The sequence below is a fragment of the Electrona antarctica genome (assembly GCF_951216825.1).
Source record: "Electrona antarctica genome assembly, chromosome: 3".
Lineage (NCBI taxonomy): Eukaryota > Metazoa > Chordata > Actinopteri > Myctophiformes > Myctophidae > Electrona > Electrona antarctica.
Window position 1 is genome coordinate 44,730,731 of NC_136808.1, and position 24,111 is coordinate 44,754,841.

The 24,111-nt window shown below is 42.5% G+C and overlaps 1 protein-coding gene across 4 annotated transcripts; it reads right to left on the reverse strand.

The window, feature by feature from the left end:
* Window positions 1-1,930: 1,930 nt before the first annotated feature.
* tpp2 (tripeptidyl peptidase 2) lies at window positions 1,931-21,541 on the reverse strand. Of its 4 annotated transcripts, none has more exons than XM_079497094.1 (29): window positions 21,309-21,541; window positions 20,004-20,132; window positions 19,347-19,442; window positions 18,327-18,431; window positions 18,075-18,199; window positions 17,774-17,937; window positions 17,492-17,646; window positions 17,235-17,311; window positions 16,977-17,104; window positions 16,525-16,773; window positions 16,261-16,376; window positions 15,892-16,063; window positions 15,544-15,701; window positions 15,049-15,125; window positions 14,862-14,968; window positions 14,006-14,160; window positions 13,794-13,910; window positions 13,591-13,691; window positions 13,152-13,248; window positions 12,644-12,781; window positions 11,854-12,098; window positions 10,907-10,985; window positions 7,279-7,317; window positions 6,693-6,844; window positions 6,308-6,404; window positions 5,688-5,821; window positions 5,155-5,410; window positions 3,923-4,042; window positions 1,931-3,748 (listed from the first exon to the last, which is right to left on the reverse strand). In XM_079497094.1, the coding sequence occupies exons 1-29, from the start codon at window positions 21,471-21,473 to the stop codon at window positions 3,659-3,661; spliced, it is 3,843 nt and encodes a 1,280-aa protein (XP_079353220.1). In that variant the 5' UTR covers window positions 21,474-21,541; the 3' UTR covers window positions 1,931-3,658. The 4 variants fall into 4 exon arrangements, with proteins under 4 accessions (XP_079353220.1, XP_079353221.1, XP_079353223.1 ...); XM_079497095.1 differs by having other exon boundaries at window positions 5,688-5,818; window positions 21,309-21,540; XM_079497097.1 differs by lacking the exon at window positions 7,279-7,317 and having other exon boundaries at window positions 5,688-5,818.
* Window positions 21,542-24,111: the final 2,570 nt, after the last annotated feature.

The window sequence follows — 24,111 nt, forward strand, 5'->3', positions numbered from 1 at the left end:
AGGTGTCCACAATGGACGGTACAGTCCTGTGGTGAAAAAAACCCAAATAATTAAGGCCATTTCCGGCTGTCATTGGCAACGTGTAGTAGACAGCTGAACCCTGAACATAATGCCTCGTTTAAGTCTGACTTATATCATACACCAGTGTCGTGCACCTAAAATAGCCTAAAAGCTCCCAATGCGCTGCGAGCTTGTAGAGCCGATAGTCAGTATGCACTCCGCTGCAGGACGTGTCGATTGACAAGAGCAGGTCACAAGTTCTTGTCGGTAAGCGACGGCGTATACATTGGAGCTTAATTTAGGTCTGACATTAAGCAAAATGGGTAGGCGCTGAGGAGACTTCATTCTGAGGATAGAGGTACAGATTACTGAACTCTGACCTTCGGAGAGATATGAGCAATAACTCAAATGAAATCCTGACTCCAATAAATTCTTGTGCACTTGTGTTGTGGATATTGGTTAACATCTCAAGTGTCTTAACTAAGCAGCTCGGTGACAACCGTGACACTGTAGCTCCACCTGCACTACCAACTACAAGTTGCATATCATCACGTCGGGAGGAAACCGCCCTACTTTTAGATTCCCCTACCCCATTCTGGACGGGAACCCGTTTGTGTTTTAACTAAGCATTATTTAGCTATTGAAAAATATCAGATCTAGTACAAGCTCATAGAGCATCACCAAGTGGCGCGCTATGAGCTTGTAGATCTGCTATTTTTGAAAAATCGTGAAAATGTGGCACAAATCTTTGAATATATTTTCTTTCAGAAGACTTTTAATTTATTTCGACGTCAGGCCTAAATGGGCTAATATAAATCAACAATATTGAACACCTTTATGTCTGTGTGCTGGTTAAAACAATATTGAACCAATGAAAAGTATTAAAAAGTGCTTCAAATCGCTTAATACTCCGTTCCGTTGTACCCTCAAACGGTCTGTTAAAGCAACTCACAATACCACCTTGATGAGGCAGTATTGCATCGTTTTAAAAATAAGGTTTTCTTAATTTCCTGAAAAAAAAACATTTTTCATTTCCTGAAAAATGTACATTTTGGGTTTCTCCCCCGACAGCAGAGATATGCAATGCTATTCAACTACATACAGGTTAGGTTACTGCCAATAACGAAAAACAAAAAAATAAAGGAGTAGGTGTCCCTATGTGCTTGGCATAGTTTCTACAAGCGTCTAGGGGTCTTGTGGGAGAAGAGTATACAACACTGCCCACTGTCCTTCCATGACATTTTCCACCATTTGTTGGGTTGATGATGGAATGGGAAAACCATCACCATTCCAGATCTCCCATAGGTGTCAAGTTGAGAAGTGATCTGGCGAATACATACAGGCTACACATTGCGGTCATGCAATTACCGCTAAGCAACACATTGCCTTGGGGGTGTTAATCTAACTAGAATAGAACAGGCCAAAAGGGAGGTCATGGGCATTTCCCTCTCTTAAGGGCTAATTGGGAGTCAGCCTTTCCAGAAGAATGTACCCCACTGCCTAGTCTCACAGAGCCAGACAACTATTCCACAATCTCCGAATTCTATATCGAAGCATTTGAAAATTGTGGGAGGCAACTGCCTGGCCATACGAGACCACCACTGCCTAACTTGGGGACATAAATAAAACAACATTTGAGGCTGGGCCGAAGAACTACCCTGAAAATCAGTGGTCAGTTCAACGTTACATCAACTGGTACACGCCAAGCTCCTCTCTAGCATACGTACATGCTATAGCAAATGCACAGAATCCACATTCTTTACAGTACTCAGGTCAGGTTTTTGTAATAGGTATAAGATGCTCCCTATGGTCCCTACACAGGGACCATAGATGGTCCCTACGGTCCCTACACAGGGACCATAGATGGTCCCTATGGTCCCTACACAGGGACCATAGAACACTTCCAAACCACATGGACATTCGTTGTGGATGAGAGGAAAAACAAACATGCTTTATCAAAGAAAAGATCGATCTGACGGCAGACTTGCTAATGACACTTTCACTGAAACATTCTTTTACACAAATACACTTACTAGTATATGTACAGTCATTCACAAACACACACACCCCCATGAAAATAATGACATTGGGAAATTCGGAAGTTTCTACGGTTAAAAAAAATCTCTTCCAAATTTAGATAAAACTAAAATCCCCTTTCAAATAAATCAAATCTTTCCATATATCCTAGAAGACATGCATATATTCAAAATATGTTAAGGAGAATATTTGTTTTGTATACTTATATTGCCTCTGTCTTTATAAATGTGTATATGATGTGTGTATGTACAGTTAGTCTGACATTGTGTACAATTGCAATATGATTTCATGTTGCCGAGAAAAGGCTCCAATACCGTGTTTCTCATTGTCAAATCAAAGGTGAACATACGACCACCAACCATGTTTAGTTCATGCCCTGCATTATACAAAATGCACATGGTCAAAATTGCTGTTTCCCAACAGAATCTTCTGTTGGGCCATATCAGAAGATGAGGTGCTGAGCCTAGCTCAGTAGCCATTCATGTATGCCTTTTAGATAGTGACCAAACACAGCTGCTGAAATGCCTCGAACATCACATGCCAAAGGCTTATGGTTGAAATGACTGAATGCATTCTTAACCACTTTAACCCTGGTGTCCCTATTTTGGGCACATCATGGGCAAAAATGTACAATTTGGAATACAGGGCTTAAATGGTTAATATATTGGTGTAAGGACAACCTACTGCTTCTTATGGACAATGCCCCAATGTGTCATTAAACGTGGTAAGGGTATAAAAGGCACCTCAAATTGGCTTGTCCTTTGAGAGGATGAGTACATATACTAGCATTAAGTGTGGACAAGACTGAGGGGATGAGTAAATAACTAAATATACCACACCCTGATTTAAGTGTGGACAAGACAAAGACAAAATAAAAAGACCATCTTGTGTCGGCAGACCTGACTATGACATACTGATATCCCACCCGGAAGCATCTTTCACCCAAGTGTCCAAATAAGGGACCTAATTTATAGTACCGTTTTTCAATTCGGTTCATTTTCGGTGAACGATGGAAATACAATTTAGGCGTACTGTATAAGCCAGGGATGGATTGAGAAAACCAGTCAGAAGAAGCAGAACATGATTATCTGGGGGGGGGGGGGGGGGGGGGGGGGGCATGCAGATATCAGGGTCTTCATTGGCCTTAGTATTGCATCAATGATATGAGGTTACTTCCTAGAGACTAGGTTAGATGTTGGAAACATTCAGCTCTACAAGAAACTACCAAGATAATAATAGGAAACCCTGAAGCATTGAGCCCCTATCCCAGAAATCATGAATTCAGATTTGATCATACCGATGTTCCAGCTGGAGATCTGGCAACTGTTTGACGGTCAACAAACCAACCAGTGACTGAAAGAAAAGCTCCACTTTCTGCATTTAGAAGAGACCATTCTGCTTCATCATAGTAGATCAAGGTGATCACCGAGGATGCACCGAACGTACTGGAATCCTTCACGTACTCCGTTGTTTCCTTTATTTTGGTGATTGCTTGTATGTATAATTGTTTTTAAAGAAGCAGCTGGTAGGCCAGATGGGTAGACGATGTGAACTTCGGGAATATGAAATATGTGTGAACCAGATATGGCCGTGTTGCTTTGTGTTTGCTTGTGGCGCTTGTCTAGAACGGTGTGTATTCTACAGGGTACATGATAGGAAGCCAATTCTCAGTGAAGATGGCACAGTGCGTCCATCCAAGATGACGCATCAACTGGAAAATAAAAAGGCAAGTGAGAGGAAGTGATGTTAATAGTCTGCATCTAGAATTTGCATTTTTCTTTGCTGGTATGTTTAAGTTACTGCAACAAGCACTTAAAACAAAATACACTAGAGATACAGTAAAAGTTAAAGAGGGTAGGAAAAGGTAGTCATTTTTGCTTCATACCTGAATGCAGTTTTTCATGTTTTCTTTGCTGGCCTTGTCCTCAACTATCTTGGAGGCGTATTTCAAGGCCCGGCCATACATCTTAGTTGCCAGAGCATGCTTATAGGAAAATGTCAAGACCTGAACAGAGAAGAGACCAGATTAAAAAACAAACAATAAGAGGGTTAAGCTTTTTGCATAGTTCTTTAGAATGAGTTAGTCTGACCACGTAAAACAGTCATGTCATGATTCATATCTTAGATGACTTAGAATCTAAGTCTTAGATGAATGGCTAAACCTGACAAGAGAGTGGTGGGATTATAAACCAGAAGTACTGGTCACTAGAAGAAATGTTGGCTGCCGTATGGTGACCCATAGCATTAACACCAGGTATACGTATGCATAGTGGTGCAATTCCCCCACCCCCTATTTGTTTTCTATGGAGCAAGGAACCCCCGCTCTTGTCCACCAGAGTGCTCCAGACTTCCCTCTCCAGAGCAACATTAGTGACTTCCTCCTGGGGGATCCCGAGACGTTCCAAGGCCAGTGAGTCGAACTTCGCCTCAAACTGCGCCTTGGTCTGCCCCGGGGTCTCCTCCCAGTGGGACGTGCCTCGAGGACCTCCCTAGAGAGACGCCCGAGAGGCATCCTAACCAGATGCCTGAACCACCTAAGCTGGCTCCTTTCCAGGCCAAGAAGCAGCGACTCTACTCTGAGTCCCTCTCGCGTGACTGAACTTCTCACCCTATCTCTAAGGGAATACAAGCCACCCGCTTGTATTCGCGACCTTATTCTTTCGGTCATAACCCACACTTCATGACCATAGGTGAGAGAGACGTGAACCAGATGTAGGAAAACGCTGTGTGTTGTGACGGACAGTCCGTCGTCTCTTCTTTCACCCTGAAAATACAGCGATCGTCGGTTCATTGGTTATGGGCCGTTGAATAAACCTTGTTTTGACCAAAAACGCAATGTGGGAAAATAATCAGAGATAAATGGATTTGTCTGGATCTGTTAACGTGGAGGCGAACGGTAGGCAAAATGTTCACGTCCGGTTCATTTCCAGTTGTATCCGTTGCTTTGCAACCTTTAGAACCATTCATAAATTGGCAAAGAGCACTATCATAAACCACTGACTAGACCACATGACGGAGATCTCTGTCATCGATGGTAAAGCGCTGGATTAGACTTGACGGATATCGCCGGCAGGTGAATGGGTTAATAATTTAATTCTGTTTGTTGTGTTTTTTTACCTTGGCGTCAGTTAGCTCCGCCCACTTCTGCACTTCCCAAAATGTATCTGTGAGGCCTTTGGTAACAGATTCCTGGGTGTCGTCAGAGCTGCTTCCCACCGGTTCCCCCTCTGTCTCTGCCAGTGTCGGCACCGGTACCGAGCCCTCGGCATTGGCTCCTTCCTGGGGCTCAGGAGGAAGCAGGAGCTGGTCAGCCTGAGCGCAGCCCTTCCTGCACAATGCATCGAGCAGCGATGACTTCTGCTTCTCCATGTCACTGCAACACAATCATGCGGGTGTCAGCCTCAACTCTGTAATCCTGGTCTGCATGTAACAACGTACTCATCGGCCTGGGCCATGGCTCAGTGGTCCAGTCTGGCAGTGTGCCCGATCCCGACGGCCTTTACTGCATGTCTTCCCCCCCATCTCTCTCTCCATTTCCTGTCAGCCTGAGCCTACTGCCTGTCCCTCCATAAAAAATATAAAATAAAGGCGAAAGCCACACAAAAAAAAACTTCTCATCTCATCAGCCAGTTCAAAGAGATTCTACAAACCTCTTGATAGATGCAGCGTCCGGCCGGGGGTCCGTCTTCATGGTGAGGTAGACAGCGAGGGCCGTCTGGTCGATGTTGGACATTACGATGTCAGCGGCTGACACTACCTCATCAAGGCGTTTTGAACGCTCCTGCTGACAAACAGTAGGTTAGCATTAGGCACATCAAACAAGGAGGAATCAGAGCACAACTTCAGTCAAAACTTGTTGCCTTGTCTTACTTTAAGGGTTTTCAACGTTTTTGGCCGGGGACCCCCGCCCCGCCCCCAATATAAATTGACTGCTACATTGACCTTAAAAATAGAGACAATACACCAAATAAATACTGAAACCAGATATAATCATTAGGGAAGGTGTATGCATGTACTATGTGTACTATGTAAACTCTTCATTTACATTTTCCAGCCATTCAGTTGCAATTTCATTTTTTTTTTAAATATATATATATAATTTGGGGACCCCCCAAAATAATTTGGCGACCCCCCGAGGGGTTGCGACCCACAGGTTGAGAACCCCTGCTTTAAAGAAGTGCCTGAAGTACAGAATGTGAGTGCTGCCCTCATTCTCTTTAGAGTTAGAGACATCTCAGCACAGATGTGGTGGGCGTGTGTGTGTTAAAACCTTTTCCAAGTCCAACTGATGTAGTCTTTGCACATGCAGAGGGAGGTAAGATGAGTGTGTGTCCTTCAGTTCATCATAGAGGGAGCTGCTGTCCAACCTGAGAACCAGAGACAACAGCATTTAGGCCTGACGTCGAAATAAAATAAAAAAAGGCTTCTGAAAGAATATATATTCAAAGATTTGTGCCGCATTTTCGCAATTTTTCAAAAATAGCAGACCTACAAGCTCTACAAGCTATGAGCTTGTAGATCTGCTATTTTTTAATAGCTAAAGTATAACATAATGCTTAGTTAAAAACACCAAAATGGGTTCCCGCCCAGAATGGGATAATGGCTCAGACACAAACAGCGAGAAATGCAGGACAGGGATGTAAGAGACTTCTTACTTTGTCATCCACTGAATCTTTAGGTCTCTCAGAGCCTCGGCGTACTCCTCCTTCACATCCTTCTCTTTCTCCACCTCCTTGTCTTTCTCCTTCGCCCCATTCTTGGACTTGTTGGGTGCAGGGATCAAGTGGTAGATAACTGGAACAATGTCCTGCGTGAACACACAAAAATGCTGAGGTCAAAACAAAATGAATACATATCCACAAGTATCTATGCAAACCACACCATAGTAATTTCTTTAACTCTATTTACGTATAGCTATTGAGAATATGCCAGTACACATGGAGGTAGAACAGATGACGTGCTAACTAACTAACTACCAAGTGTCATTTTAGACAAACATTCAAAAATTGTCTTTACAAAGTAGATTCTTAAAAGTTGTGCCATTTCACTGACCACCAGAACACACAATGCACCTCAAAAACAACACGTTGACAATAATTATGTTGACGGATTTTACATCATTAAGAAAGAGTAATAAAAGTCCATAATCTCCCCAGGGTGATTTCCCCTCTGAAGCCAGGTGGTGGCAGAGCAAACGAATGCTCTGTGTTGTTGAACAGTGAATGCTAGCTCATCCAGTACCTTTTTAAACTTTCCTTGTCGTTTTGCAGAGGCCTGCCCCTGGTGGTCAGAATAACACACAGTAAGGAATAGAAAACACAAAACACACCAAAAGGATTCTCTTCATTCATCTTTAGCCCCGCCAAGTGGTTCCGAATCTATTCACCTACCTTTCAAATGTTTTACAAATTTATCATATCCCCATATTTATGTGCTCATATTGGCCATTGCGGCTAGTGAGAGTGACTGACTTTATGCCAATGGCCTCTGCCCTCCTGTGGCCATGTGTCACAAATGTTATCATAATTTTCCCCCTCTATCCACTCTGCCACAAGGGTCAATTCTGCACCTCTAGTGAGTGGTTCCACCACTCAAGTAGTAAAATCTTGATACACATAAATTGGAAACAGTGACAAACAGACATAGAACCATCATGTCAGCAATGAATACTATATCTCTGTTGACTCGGGAGGAAACCTCTTAACTCCAAAATGTTTCAGGAAATTAAAAATTATACATTTTTCAGGAAATTAAGAAAACCTTATATTTTTAAAACAAAGTAATACAGCCTCATCAAAGTTGGTGTTGTAACTTTATATATTGTCAATTACTTCCATGAGAGGGGGAGAGGTGGTGGAGTTAGTTGCTTTAGCAGACATTTTGAGGGTCCAATGGAGTTAAGAGGTTTTGTCCAAAGTACTTTTTACTACTTTCCATTGGTTCAATATTTTCGACGAAGGGTGTTCAATAGCACTGATCTATGCCAAAAAATTAAAAACCTCCAAAATGGAGTTATGAGGTTTCCTCCCGACAGCAACGATATTGAAAAAATACAATGTTGTAAGAAAGAAACTGTTGAAAGACTGCCCTATTCTGAGTAACATTTGCCGAGAATAGCCCATCTAAAAGCTCAAAACAAACCGTTTGTGACACAAGTTTGAGTTTGTAAATCGGCTAAGAAGAGATTTGGTGTAGAGGGACAAAAGAGCGGTCCATGTACAGTCCAAACTCCGGACAAGTTTACCACATATAAAAGGATTTAAGTGGTTAACTCAATCCCCGCCGGGATTAATTAATAACATGCCAGGATATCGCCCCGTTCAACCCTTATTTTGAAGATCCAAAACGCCGCGACCTGATGTTGTGTCAGCTTAATGGTGTGTTGTCGGATCCATTCTTATCGTTTCACAAGCCGAGGAGAAGTACAGGCCGGCGCCCTTACTGCGACCGCTAGGCTCCGTGCAATAAGCGATGGTTTTGACCAGAAATGCTGCCTGGGTATGGAAGCATAAAGCTGCTAAAATTCAAATGAAATGGCAAAATACGAAGAGTCAATTGAAATAAGAGAAATGCCTTTTCATTTTCAGGTCATTAACGCATTTCTTGAGACAAAAACAAAAAATCTAAAATGCAATAGCATTTACATTTAATCTACAGATGTGCTCATTCTATGACTCAATTAAAATTATAAATAAAAGATCATTTGATTTTAAATTTTCAAGAATTGCTCCGCTAATTAGTGGAAAATATTATATTGAAAATGCAATTTAGAAAATTCAGTAAATTCAAGTAAATATGAGAAACGCTTTTTAACCTTCAGATAATGAATGCATTTAAGTGAATATATAATGCAATAGCATTTATATTTCATCTCCAGGGTGTGCTCATTCTATGACAGAATGAAAAAGCAAAAGCAGTTTACATTGCATTTCCAAATTGGCGTATGTACGATTTGAAAATGAAAATGCAATAGGATTTGCTTCTGCTTCATCTCCAGGTGTGCTCATTCTATGACCGAATGAAAAAGCAAAAACATTATCTGAAGGTTAAAAAGCATTAATCTTATTTCATTTGAATTTTCAAAATTGCATTTTCATTTTAATATCGTCCACTAATTAGCAGGGCATTTTTTGAAAATTGAAAATCAAATTATCTTTCATTTATCATTTGAATTGTCTCATAGAATGAGCACTGTAGATTAAATGTAAATGCTATTGCATTTTAGATGTATTTTTGTCTCAAGAAATGCGTTAATGACCTGAAAATTAAAAAGCATTTCTCTTATTTCAATTGCCTTTTCATATTCTCCATTTCATTAGAATTTTGGTAGCTTTATGCTTCCATACCTGGGAGGGGGATTGAGACTAAAGCGACTGAAAGCGTGCGTGCACACACATGCGTGTGCACAATCAAGATGGTGCAGTCCAGTCTCTAAGCTAACAACAGATAGCCACCCGAAGCTAATGTGAGTAGCCTTTCCACTAGATCGGATCAAACACGTTTATACAACTGAATAAATGTAGCCTACGTATTTTAACAGCGTCGCTTCCCGACATATAACGCAGGCTATGTTTTTTGGCGGGGAAACGGTTAATGGAAATGACCTTGCAGTGGCTACTTGAAAAACAGCAAGGAGCACAAAATAGCAACTGTTGGACAGTACGGTTACACAGCCCATTGCATTGGTTTCTTTGAAGCAGGCAAGTGAGACAAAGCAGTGGATAAACTAATTCAAATATTTACAGCAGGTAGTATGGAAGTAATCAAATAATCTTAAGTAATAAGAATTTGCAACCCTTGAAATAGAGTTGGTAGTTTTGATGTCTTCATCAAAACCACACATTTAAAGTGATATTTCACTTTGACTTGATTGACATTACATTTAAACACAAGTCCTCCTTCAATTGTATGGAACATATTTCATGAAAGACACACTTCTGGTGTCTTGGCAAGGCATATATCTGTTTCCACCATTGCCAGAAGCATTAAGAAGCCAACAGTGTATCGCCTCATATTCCGCCTATGATCACTTTAGTATTTTATGTAAATGTAATGTACAACACAATACAGTGCTGTTATTGACATATTTTTCGTTTTCCATTATCGCATGAATCCACAACTACAAGAAGTTATTTTGTTTAGGGTCACAAGATACCAACTGGCAAAGGGTAATTATTCCTCTGGGCTGTTGGCATTTTGTGACCCTTGAACAAATTAATAACTTGCTATGGTTGTGCACAGGCATCTTACAAGAGGAAAATAAAGGTAGGTATTTCAGTGACAACACCTGCACTGAGCTATTCAAAAAAACAGATATGTACATAAGATAAAGTGGAAGTACATTAGAAATGTTTGTGAAAACCTTCTATTTGCTGTCCTGATGACCTGTAATTATGCCAGGTGCTTCCCTTCTTTGTGTCCAACATGTATTAACTGAAGCATTGCAACCTGATGGGAAATATTAATTTGTGTATTGTTTTTCAGGCTTGGTTATGTTCAATTGGTGGGACAACTTGAACATGAACGTGTTGAATAATATCCAGTTTCCCAGGGGCTGAGATTGATTACATGTTCAGGTTACGAACATTGATACTAGTGTGAAATATCGCTTTAAGATCCAGTGAATTAGGGTGGATACAACAATTAACAAAACAAAAAAGACAGTATGATTAGATCTGACAGAGGTGATGATGATGGGATCCTTAAATGTGAAACCATCTGCAAAAATACAGATAAGGCAGGAATATAATGTATACAGGAAGAAAAAAAAAGACATTGAGGCCAAGCCCCGGCTGTAATGGAGAAAAGGAGTATAGAACATAAAGAGTGGAAACCAAGGAAAGCCTAGGGCACAGAGATTTACACTTACAGCTTTCTTGCCAAATTCACCCTTGGGCACAACGAGAGAACCTGTCAGATAGCATCCTGGACATGTGCCCTTAGGGACCCTGCAGGAACGGAAATGACAGATGAGTGAGAGTGAGAAGAGGGAGACAACAGGGGAATAGAAGAGGACAGAGTTAGACACATCCAAACCCTCATTAATGGGCCACTAACATTCATCTCAATCCTTTTTTTTCTCTTTCCATTTTAAAACCCTTTAGAGAGATGTTTTTACCATGCCAATGATGTCATGACACATTTGAGTATGGCACTATGGTTTTCTATGTAATGGGTCCCGGGACCCATGGGTGGTCTTTTCCCAAGGACGGTCTTTTCCAAAGGACAGTTTATGAGTCATTTTAAACAAAGGGCAGCGAACCAAATGGACCTTTATGGGTCTGTAACTCTGAGAGTGTACAAATGTACAGAGTTAAATTAACATTGATTTTACAATATAAATTGGGGATCCAAGAGATAGAAATGCCATTAAATGGGGGTCCGTAGACTAATGCATGTCAAACTGGGGGGGTCCTTGAAATTAAACGGGTTGAGAATCACTGCTAGAGCCGTAGAAACCTTCTCTTATGGGGGTCCCTGGCATATATTTTCAAATGGGGGTCCGCGGGCTAAAGAAAATGTCAATTTGGGGGTCCTTGACATGAAAAGGTTTGGGAACCACTGCTCTAGCCCATTTTGGGCGGGAACCCCTTTTGGTGTTTTAACTAAGCATTATGTTATACTTTAGCTATTGAAAAATAGCAGATCTACAAGCTCATAGCGCGCCACCGAGTGGCGCGCTACGAGCTTGTAGGTCTGCTATTTTTGAAAAATCGTAAAAATGCGGCACAAATCTTTGAATATATATTCTTTCAGAGCAAACGTTTTTTTAATTTCTACGTCAGGCCTAAATGGGCTAGTCTACTCTCCACTTACTTGTCATCTGGCAGGGCTGTGACGTAGAAGGGCTGACTGGCCCCTGGACAGAGGGTGATGGAGTTGGCCTTCTTCTTGGACATGAGGGCAGCGCGGTGGCTCTCATAGATGTCCAGACTCAGAGTGGTGGACAGACGGTGGGAGACCACAAACGGCAGGTCCTTGAGGCGCTCCAGTTCACTGGACAGCTCGTGACGCACCTGCAGCCGCAACGTGTAATCACCCTTCTCCAGCTTCAGAGAGTACTAAGGGGACAGAGAGAGAGAATCAAGTTACTATACAATCTGAGAACAGACATTTTTAACCCATTTTGACCTGAGATTAGATTCTAAAAAGGTCTTCTAAATCCTTACAGTTTTCTGAGAAAGCTATGTTTCTATGTCAGTCGCACTCGGTGCCGCGCTATGAGCTTGTAGATCTTCTATTTTTCAATAGCTAAAGTATAACATAATGCTAACATCAAAAGGGGTTCCCGACTTACCGCCCAAAATGGGTTAAAGGTGATGATACACACTTCTTTACCTTCTACAGTTAAACAGCTTGTGCAGAAATTGCAGATGCACATTTTCAAGGTTAAATCATTACTGGGATGGGTTGGCCATCTCTATAGTCCAAAGTTATATTCCTGAATGAATGCTTTGGTCATGTAAACAATTGAGGAATAGGAATACTTGTATTCAGGTTCCATGTAAACAGTTGGGTATGAATCTCTGTTGGGAATGAATTAATTAATTCTGAATAAATTCTGTGCATGTAACTGAGGCCAGTGTCCCAACAGTTGAGATTGTACCTGGTGTGGGTAAGCGTCCCCTGAGCCCAGTAGCCTCTTGTTCTGGTCAAAGAGCATCCATAGCTGACTGTCAAACTCGGACTCATAAAGCAGCTCACAGAGCATGGGACAGCTAGGCGTAACCTCTCCACTCTTGGGCTGAAAACAGTGATGGTAAATAAAATGGTAAATGGTGCATTTATATAGTGCCTTTATCCAAGGCGCTTTACAGAGATTGTGCATTACATTCACCCATTACACACACACACACACACACACACACACACACACACATTCATACACTGATGGCAGCGGAAACCATGCAAGGCACCAACCAGCACATCAGGAGCAATTAGGGGTTCAGAGTCTTGCTCAAGGACACTTCGACAGTAACTCTGGGGGAGCCAGGGTTCGAACTGGCAACCTTGCGGTTACCCTCCAGCCACTCTACCCCTGAGCCACCGCCGCCCGAAATTACACAAAAGAAGAAAACCCCACTGTTTGCTTGGTATGAATGTGTCAACATTACCTGGTGAAAGCTGTAGGTGAGCACGACCTCATACAGCTGTCTACTGTTAGGGAGGACATCCCGCACTCCTAAGGCTTTGATCTTAGAACTTATAGGTCTATGAAAAACAAACAGAACACATAGTTAGCATCAGTATGATATATAGCAAGACAGACTGCGTGTGCGTGTGCGTGTGTGTGTGTGTGTGTGTGTGCATGCGCGCGTGTGTAAACAGAACAGTACTAGAGTGTCAGAAAACTGTGGAAAGAACAGCATGCACCACTGATCCCCTGCTGAAATGAAACCGGGGATGTTGCCATCATGTGATTAACGCTCTACTGGTGTGAATAATTCACATGGTGTGAGATAATTATAGTACCATATAGATATATTACTGATATGATGATGTGTGTGTGTGTGTGTGTGTGTGTGTGTGTGTGTGTGTGTGTGTGTGTGTTACCTGAGGGGCTGAACCCAGGACTTTAGGGTAATGCTAGGGGAAACGTCCTCATATCTCAGAGGAGAAGACACCTCAAAGCTTGTTATACCTTCTGATGCATTCTGGGAGGAAGGCAGACATAGGGCATTACAGACGGATAACACCTGTGTTATGTGTTAATTCACTAATGCACTACTAGTGGTGTTGTTTTGTGCACTACTTACTATATGCATGGGAGAGGGAGATGTGTTGAGGCCATGGAAGGAGATGTTGTAGTCGACTGTGACATCACCGAGGCTCGCCCACCAGCGCGCGATGCACAACTCGACTATTTTACCTGACTGCAAGGAGAGAGAAGACACACAGTACACTTAATAATTTAATTAGTGGATAAACATACTGAGTGTATAAAGAGTATAAACATAAATGCATGTACCAGCACAGGGAAAGCCTCGGTTAATGAGCCCCTCTCCAGTAGCGAAGAGAACTTGTAAAATTCATTGGCTCTATAGGCTTTCTGCTTGACCAGGTGCACTGCATGAAGAACAAACTTAGAAGACACGTCCCCCGAGTGAGAGGTCAATGTGATCTCTGAAAGAGAGAGAGAGAGAGAGAGAGAGAAAGAAAAAGAAAAGGTTTAAAAAATAAGGTAAGACAGCAGAATAAAAGGGATTTAAGTAAATAAGTAGAGGTGAGTATAAAAGGCACAACAAAACAATGACAAAAGGCGAGACAGATTAAACACTAAACATACCTATCCTGGTTTGTGCATACAGTACATTGTGAGCTTGTAGGTCTGCTGCTTTTGTGCAACACTGTCATACCACGAAGAATAGGGCATTATTTTGTTTTTTAAGATTTGTTTTTGGCTTTTGTGCCTTTATTGATAGTTACAGTGAAGACGGACTGGAGGGAGAGAGACACGCAGCAAAGGTCGTCATGAACAGGCCTCGAACACGTGATTTGCTGTCAGGCCAGAGCCCATATGTGGCATGCGCCTGGACCACTAGGCCAGCGGGCGCCAGAATAGGGAATTATTATGCAATTTTTTAATTCCCCAACAACAAACAAATTGTAGATCTACAGGCTATGCTCAACCACGTGTTGCGATGCAATGAGTTGTGAGCTTGTAGATCTGCTATATCTGCTGCTTTTGTGCAACACTGTCATAGTGTGCCATTAATTTATGAAAAAGAAATTAAAATGTGATTGATACGGAGATACAAGGCCTCACAGCGATGATAAGCAGACAATACACACAAGTATGCGCACACACACACACACACACACACCTGCCCAGGAGGCTCCCTGCGGAACAATGAAGAAGTGGCGTCTGATCTGCCCTGGTCTGAAGTGGACGTCTGTGAAACATACCTCCTGGTTACGACTCTCAGGAACTCTGCCAGAGGGAAGACACAGCTGTCACACAGAGACCACCTCGACACACACACTGAAAGAAGCATTGTGGGTACTACTTACTTGGTAGGAATGATGACGGTGATGGGGACTCTGAATAAAGGACCAGAGGTGGGAGCAGCAGTATCGTAACCACACACCTAACCATACACATACAACATCAACACAAGGGAAGGGATGCCAACAAACTGAACAAGTTGGCATAATAACAATAATATACTGTACATATATTATATTCATCAAGTGTGCGTCCGATGAGGGACAACAATATAAAGGAACAGGGAACTGGCTTATGGCAAGCATTCGTATTCCTCCCATTACAAAACCACGGAGAGCTCCCTAGATTAGCAGATACGAGGCATTCTTTCTGCAGCGGTAACAGGGAAGTGAATGGCAGTGCGGATGAACGAAAATCCCGGGAGCAAAATTCCACGGACGTTCTACTAGACCTGAATAGCCCCAGATCAATTAAAGTTTATCTTATATCTTACTCAATAATTTCACGTCATCACACGTGAAAACCACCCTCCTTATGATGCCTCAAGTCATCCACCATACCTCTGTATGATGCAGTCCCTCTCGAAGTCCCACGGGGTCAATGCGGACATTGACATGACGACACTGGTTCATGAGCTCTAGATGGGAGGGACACTGGACCCAGGGGGCGGAGCACGTGAGGGCCAAGTGTAACTGAAGGGAGATTCGCTCAGAGTTGTCTGGAATGGACATGAGGTTTAGTAAATGTTGTAGTAACATAAGTTTCAATTGCATTTTCTTTTTTCAATTAACGAATCAATTAAAATGATTAGTTTGGTTGCACCCCTAAAGCAATTCTGGACTGTCTCTACGCGCGCGTGTGTGTGTGTGTGTGTGTGCGCGCACGCGCGTGCACGTGTATGCGTGTACCTGTGTTCTCAGGGAAGATGGGTTCGATGCCCACTCCGTGATCCGAGGGTGCCAGAACTTGGACAGGGTCCCTGAGGTAGATGCCCCTCTGTGTTCCCACGGTTACAGAGAAACCCAGGTTGCTTGTGGGTAAAGAGGCATGTTGAGTGAGGTAGTCTAATGCCCTGTCCACCTAACAGAAATGAAGAGCAAAGAATTAAAGCAAGGACATTGCCCGGGAAGAAACAAGAAAGGAAGTGAAAGGGAAACTAAATGATGTTGCATTAATAATAGAATAGAATTCATAACAAACTGAGAATGTCCCATGATGACAGCCATCCAGTTACCTGGATGATTCCATGTCCCTGTGCAAACACCTCGATGTCTTACCTGGATGATTCCATGTCCCTGTGCAAACACCTCGATGTCTTGCACCTTAAGAGCTGTATTCTCCAGCGCTCTCCTCACAGCAGGAACAGATGGTTGGATCCCGTTCTGCTTCAGGCCTGCATCAAGTAGTACATGCGTACATGTTAGCAACTCACACAAATTAAAGTAAGGAACACACAATCCCGGGTAAACACTCATAAACACATAATACACAAGTTGACACAACCTATTCCCACTGCGTGTGACAACCCCAAACCCACACACCTGAAAGGACAAGTGCGATGCCTCCACAAGCATTGGGAGATGACATGGACGTTCCGTTCATCAGCTGTGTACCACGGAGTGTCCAGTTGGGTACAGACGCGATGGCCCCTCCAGGGGCACTGATGCTGACTCCGAGGGCCCCGTCTGTGCTGGGACCCCTGGAGGACCAGGTGTACTGGTTTGGAGGCAGCTTTTCCCTTAGTGAGTACTCCGCCACCATCATGTCTGGGGTCACATAGGCTCCTACACCTGTGGATAGATAGATGGCTAAGCTGCTTGTCATATCTACATTTGTATGCTGCCATGGAAACTTGGTTTAATTTCCACTCTGGAATGAGTAATATATTAATCTAATATTGGAGGCTAATCGGTCCCTAAGACAATAATTTACTGATAAAGTCAGGCATGTACAGCTCAACTAGTGTAATATGCATGTGTGTATGTTTGTGTACCTATTACACTGCTGGTGGTTCCTCCAGGGCAGCCAACAGTGGAGAGACAGGGGCCGTTGTTTCCTGCACTCGATACAAACATAACATTGTGCTTCTGCACAGCCTCCGTTATCACTTCACAGATCCTCCTAGTAGAAAAAATATATATACATCATTTTTCACTGCTTGTACCTGTATGAGTGACAAATATACATATATTAGTATAGAGTAAGTGACAGATACGTACATGTATACACTAAAAACAAGATACACACTTACCCTGAATTGGGCCAGTGTGTGGCTTCACCATAGCTATAGTTTACCAAGTCACACTTATGGTTGATTACTTCAATCATCTTCAATCAGGATAAGAGACAGAGAGGGACAAAGACAATTAAGATAAGATAAGAGACAGAGAGAGACAAAGACAATTAAAGAGAAAACAAAGACATCAGTGATAAACGCAGATGTGTCAATAGCAGAAGTAGCAGAATTGGTTTTAAGATTATTTTAACTGAGAACTTCTTGTTACATACAGCACGGATAAGGCCTGTGCCTGTCTCCATGGTACTGAGGCGTGTGTCTCCAATCTTCAGAGCTAGGATTTGGGCACCGGGGGCGACGCCGTTACGCTCCGACTCATCTGGGAAGTAGCCAGCCGCTATGCTTGCCACGTGTGTCCCGTGAGCCCCTTGAAAAAACACGCAAAAGCAATTATGTCTGCACCACAGGATGAGTTTATTAAGAATTTGAGAGCGGAGCTGTAAAACAATGAAGATGATTCTGTATATCTCCAGTTTACACTGGAAATAGCTCACCTCCACTGGTGACAATGCAGAGTGTGTTTCCCTCATCATAAACATTGATTGAGTAGTTGAGCATCTCAGCACTTCCCAGCGAGGCATACTCCTGAGTTTCTCTGTAGGAGCACAGCACTGTGCACTGGGAAAGCTCTCCTGTCTCTGAGGTATCCACCACAGCCCTGAAGAGTGCACACAACGGTGTAAAATGTACAACTGGTGAGAAAAGCCTAGCTCTAAAAGGTAAAACCATACCGTAATCACTTTGTTTCATAGAAGAGAGTAACCAGGCAGAAGAAGGCGGCGTAAATGTGCTAACCTCCAAGTGATGCTGTCATGCCAAAGCACACAGTCATAGACAGGCCCTGGGTCACTGTACTTCTTCTCTAAAGATGCTAATGCCTCAGCTTGACTCTGAAGCTCTTCCTTCTCTAGTTTTTCAATCTAAAGAGGGGAAGCAAATTGTGGTAGAGGGGGGAGTAGAGATGACCATTTAGGAATAGAATACAAAAGAATATCCTATGCCTGCTCTGTATCCAGTTAATGACAGCACAGAAACTTTAGCTGTGACCTGTGAGGGTGTGGGGTGAGCGATATCAAACTCTTCCGTCCGGCGGCTGACTTCAGCGAGGGCAGATCTGTGTGCTGGGTCCCATGTCTTCTCTTTACGCTCTTTCTATTGGTGCAAAGAAACAGCAGTTTACAAGACCATGCCAGTGGTCTGACATATTTAGCCCACCTACAACTTACGGTATACTTGACATTATTGCTGATCATTTTCCAAAGTATACCATAGCTTCTTTGTTATTTCATGGTAAACATTAATCCATTAATTTCCGCACAGTATGAAAATAAACCTGCTTTAGATAGTTAATCCAACAAAATTTCCCTGCAAATTATTTCTTATTAAAATTAAAGATTGCCGGTCCAGGCACCTTGGCTGGTAATCCAGTCTGGCAGTGTGCCGCGGGTTCGACTCCCGATCCTGACGGCCTTTACTGCATGTCACCCCCCCCATCTCTCTCCCCATTTCCTGTCAGCCTACTGTCTGTCCCTCCATAAAAAATATAAAATAAAGGCAAAGCCAAAAAAAAAAAAAACATTAAACAAATTAAAGATCGTCGTTAATGCTTTCTAAAGCGCTCATTGATTTGAAAAGTCTAGCAGCTGAAAATAGTCACTGGAAAAAAGATTGATTATTTCCCCCATATTTTTACAGCATGGCAGCGCTGTCTACAAATGTGTCTGTCTGTCTCCTGACTCTCCTCCTGTTTGAAATGCAGGAGCTGGCCAAAACTTCTGGTACGATCAATCATCAATGCAGCGTCAACTTCTTGTGCACACTGGCACGATGTCAATGCCATTATGCCGTTTTATTTTGAACATATAGACATCAAAACTTGATGTCAATAAGACTTGCTTTATATGAGTTAATACAACACAATAAATGCACCATTAAATAAAGGCTTCATCAAGAATAGTGCTTTATATTTATATTTTAAGAACATTCATCATTTTTTTGTATATGCAGTTCTCTTATATCACTCATATCTACCATAACAACTATGAATGAAATGCCTTCCTACAGTACCTGTATTCTCTCTTTAAGTGCCTTTGGGAAGAACTCATAGCCATTTTTAACTCCAATGCGATACTTCCCTGATGGATTGACCCAGGAAGGAGGGATCTAGGGGATGAAAATATTATTAGAGTCAGTGTGTAAGAGAGAGAGAGAGAGAGAGAGAGAGAGAGAGAAATTAAAGCAGGAGACAAGAGGCAGAATGTGAGAAACAGCTTGTTTCCAATTCGCAGGAATTTACAATATACATGAAAATATGAAAGTAGAATAGAATCGTAGAATGATCAATTAAAATCATCAGACTCCTTCCCGTCAAGCAAAGGCGTAAAAGGACTTGCAAACATCTTAAGCATTTAACCACAGTAATGGTAATCATGATGGGACATTAATCAGTTGACATTTTGATGTATCTGTTGTTTTCTTTATAACCCATTCTGGACGGGAACGCCTTTTGGTGTTTTAACTAAGCATTATGTTATACTTTAGCTATTGAAAAATAGCAGATCTACAAGCTCATAGCGCGCCACAAGCTTGTAGGTCTGCTATTTTTGAAAATCATAAAAATGCGGCACAAATCTATATCTAAATATATATTCTTTCAGAGCGAACGTTTTTTTTATTTCGACGTCAGGCCTAAATGGGATAAATAAGGAAGGAGGGACTGCAGACCTTCAGCGTTCTACCAGAGAGACCGGCGACTGTTCCGTCTTTTGGCTCCACTGATGTGGTCATGTTCACGTCGCCGCTTCCTGTCGTGTCAATGATGTCAATGATCTTTGGCTTGCCTTCAGTTGTGAGCTAAAGGAATACAAGATGATGAGCAGAAATCTACTGAAAATATGTGAGCACTGAAGTGGGTGTGAAATACAATAAGTATACGTATAGCACGGTAATTGTAATAATAATACAATTAAGTTTAACATGGTGAACTGAGTGGCATACGGTATATATTCAGCTACCATATGTCGCAGTCGCTATATACAATTGACAAATTTGCACAAGCATACACTGTATGCATGTTAGGGATGTTGATAGTTAATCGATGAATCACCGTTAAGAAATGAGTCGGTTAAACTTAACTTAACAGTTAATAACTAATCAAATTAATCGAAACGTCTCAGCTTTTGCATGTGATGTGACAGACAAGACAGTGCACTTTACATTTGATTCTATTTCTCATAACAAAAAATTGAGATTCTCCCTTTTTTTTAACACCGCTTATCAACTAACCGGTTAATCAATCGATAAGCTTATCAAAACGTATTACTATCAACTGTTAATCAATAATTCCCATCGCTAATGCATGTGCATTCTCACATCTGGGAGGATCAAACGGCCCGTAATTTTGAACTTAGACATTGATCAGCTAGATCTAAGTCTGCTACAAGATAAACTCTCAGAAATGATTGTCAGTGTCAACCCTCACATTTGTAGAATCGTAATTGCATTTTAGCTGGTTTACCTGGTTATCTGACCAAGTGCTTACAAACTAAGTTGACAGCGACCCAAACGTGACTTGGCAGTTGGCTGTCATGTGTCCACTGTCCAGCTCACCTAAGCAAACATCATAAAGGCACCGTGGTGTATGTGCTTGGTAACAGTGGTAGGGAGCGAGATTACACGTGTTAACATGGGGGGGGGGGGATTTAATGACAACTACAAATTAACTGGTTGAATATAGTATTATAACTATGGTTTAATCCTGTATCCCCGCAATTAAAAATGTTACCAACGTCTAGAGCTGAAACTACCAGCCTTGACACCATGTTTGGCTCAAATAAAGAGACACAATCCTTGGTTATTTACAGTTTCGTGTGGCATTAACCAATACAGGTGTGTTGTTGTTGTTGTTGTGGTTGCCAACTTGCCACCCATTGTCAACGTTATGTTAGCATAAAGCTAGCTACCCATGCTAAATGTCTGAATGAGTCAGGCCTATTTAAGATAACGTTACGCAGCCGGTTGGGTTTTTACCTGCATGCCAGGAGCCCCTGGGTCCACGCCGGTGTCGAGAATAGCAATAAGGACACCTCGTCCATCGTACTCTGGGAACCTGGTGAGATAAGACGCGGCACCAGTCTCCTTTTTGGGCAGTAGCCCGTGAAAGGGGAACGGTTCCTCGGTAGTGTGAGCAGCCATGATCAGCAGAGTTGCAATGAAAACAAAGCTACGAAATGGGGAAGAGACTAGATACAGTATGGTCTGTTCACGCGAGATTTAGAACGTGAGCGCGAGCACCCAGAAGAGGAGGAGTTTCTCTAAAAGGCACACGTTTACTTTTACTAAGTAGGCCTACGCGCTCACTCGTTGCATGTCATGAAATAAAAACGTATAAAATAATAGAAAACTTACATATAATATTTGCTCAATCGCCAACACTGTCCATTCAGTAGTGCTACTTACTGCTATCATATATCAAAACTATAACACTAGGTGGATTACCCTCTAGGTAGGCTACCCTCTCTAGGTAGCCCAGTGGAAATAAAAGAGAGCAAACATTAGATGGTGCTATAACACTACTACCGAATTGCTTGTAAAGTATAGCAGCCGTTTAAGCAACCAGTAAAGGGCAGGAGGACCATAATATTTAATTCGACTGATCTGATGTTTGATTAGAGTTTATGTAAATCAATTGGTCCCTATTTGCATTCTTTCTTTCACTAACATTCTTTAGGAATAGGATCCCATGACATGTGCAGACAAAATATTGTCCCCCTCACCAAGTGCTGGAAGTAGCCTACAGATAATGAATTGTATACTTCTAAATAGGTGTGGACATCAAAACATTCTGTGCCCAGGGAAATCTGGGTACTTACAGAACATGGGTTTTGTATTAATAATAACAATCTGCAAAGGAACAGGTGTTGGATGGAGATAAAGTTGTGTGTAATGGACCATGGCTGGAGGAAAGAGACCAGATGATCAGCATACTACATTGTGTCGATAGCCTTATTTTGCCCAACAGGCCTACATGAATTATCATGTTGCTATGACTTAACCACATGAAACCTAGCATCCCTATTCTGGGCATGTCATAGCTAAGGGTTTTGCAAAAATAGAGGAACATTCTCAGAAAATAGCATATACAAGCCCACTGCATGGTTTTGACACCCTATGAGCTGGCAGATGTTCTATTTTTGATTTGAACATTTGGTGTAGAGTAGACTAGAGGCCAATGGGGTCAAGTATAGACTCCTGACCAAGGTCTATTCCATCTCTATAATAGAGGAATTCACTTTGACATGATGTCAATCACCATTAGTATTCCGCTTGTATTTTCTATGTTCCTATATTTGTCTCTGTCTCTGTCTGTGTAAATGATTCTGTCCATCCTTCGACACACATCGCTCCAACGAACTGCAGCGGCCAATGATCGAGGCATCTATTTTTTAAATATCTATTGGCATGTATGCATGCTGGGGTAAGAACGGTGCTCCCTGATTGGCTGAGGGACAACACCGACATACGTGGCCGATTGAGATGTATGTATGTGATGTTCTCCACCGAGTCAGCAGTAGGTTGCACACTCTGCTTGCGCACAAGTATGCCATTCATGGCCTATGGCCTACTTGTGTGCAAAGCGCAAGTTGGCAGCTCGAGTGCCAAAAGGCATGGCCGAGACTATGTTTTGCACCCTGTCGTCCGTCCGTCTGTCCGTCTGTCTGTCCGTCCATCTGTCTGTCTGTGAGCAGCTAATCTCCGGCACTGTTGGCCCGTCGGTGCGAAACTGTGCACACACTCTCCCTGGATGCCAGGGCAGAACCTCTGACCCAATTTTTGCAAAACACATTATATATTTATATATATATATTATTATATACGTCATTAAACGAAACAGGTCTTTCTGATTTTTCATATTCCATCCTGATTGGCTAAAATTGGCTTCTAGCCCACAATAACCTGTACCTGACCTGGCTCCAAGGAGCACTTTTTCTAGTTTTCAGTAGGCCTGTGCCTCATATGTCCCCTTGTCCGTCCTGTGGTTGTGCCTCATATGTCCCCTTGTCCGTGCTGTGGTTGTGCCTCATATGTCCCCTTGTCCGTCCTGTGGTTGTGCCTCATATGTCCCCTTGTCCGTCCTGTGGTTGTGCCTCATATGTCCCCTTGTCCGTCCTGTGGTTGTGCCTCATATGTCCCCTTGTCCCTCCTGTGGTTGTTGACGTGTATTAAAACAATATTGAGCATCCTTTCACTAATCTGCTTAGAATCAACATCTGCCTCTCTTGCTGGGTTTCAACATCGCCCACACACACACACACACACACACACACACACACACACACACACACACACACACACACACACACACACACACACGTGCGCGCACACACACGGGCGCGTGCACACACACACACACACACACACACACACACACACACACACACACACACACACACACACACACACACACACGTTTTGCAACATACAATAATGAAGTAATCATCATTAGTCAACATATATATCTCCAAACCAAAGATTTCCTTTTTGTCTCCATGTTGAACACGCGCACGCACACACACACACACACACACACACACACACACACACACACACACACACACACACACACACACACACACACACACACACACACACACACACACACACACAGCACAAATATACTGTTCACACAGGCCTGTGGTTTACCACAGGGTGTAGCCATCCTGGCTAAGATGAAGTAAATGCATGTCATAAATGTATTTCAAACACTATTTCCCTATGTGCTGCTGTAAATCCAGCTCAAAGCATTCTGCACCTCTACATTATTTGAAAGCTA

Bases quoted from the DNA above. Each gene is read 5' to 3' on its own strand.
- tpp2 (XM_079497094.1), bottom strand. From the start codon at position 21,473: ATGGCTGCTCACACTACCGAGGAACCGTTCCCCTTTCACGGGCTACTG. The intron at 15,126-15,543 runs GTATGGTGGATG...GTGTATGGTTAG, and splicing joins AGGGACTGCATCATACAGAG to GTGTGTGGTTACGATACTGC. The intron at 13,911-14,005 runs GTACATGCATTT...CTCTCCTTGCAG, and splicing joins CCGAGGCTTTCCCTGTGCTG to TCAGGTAAAATAGTCGAGTT.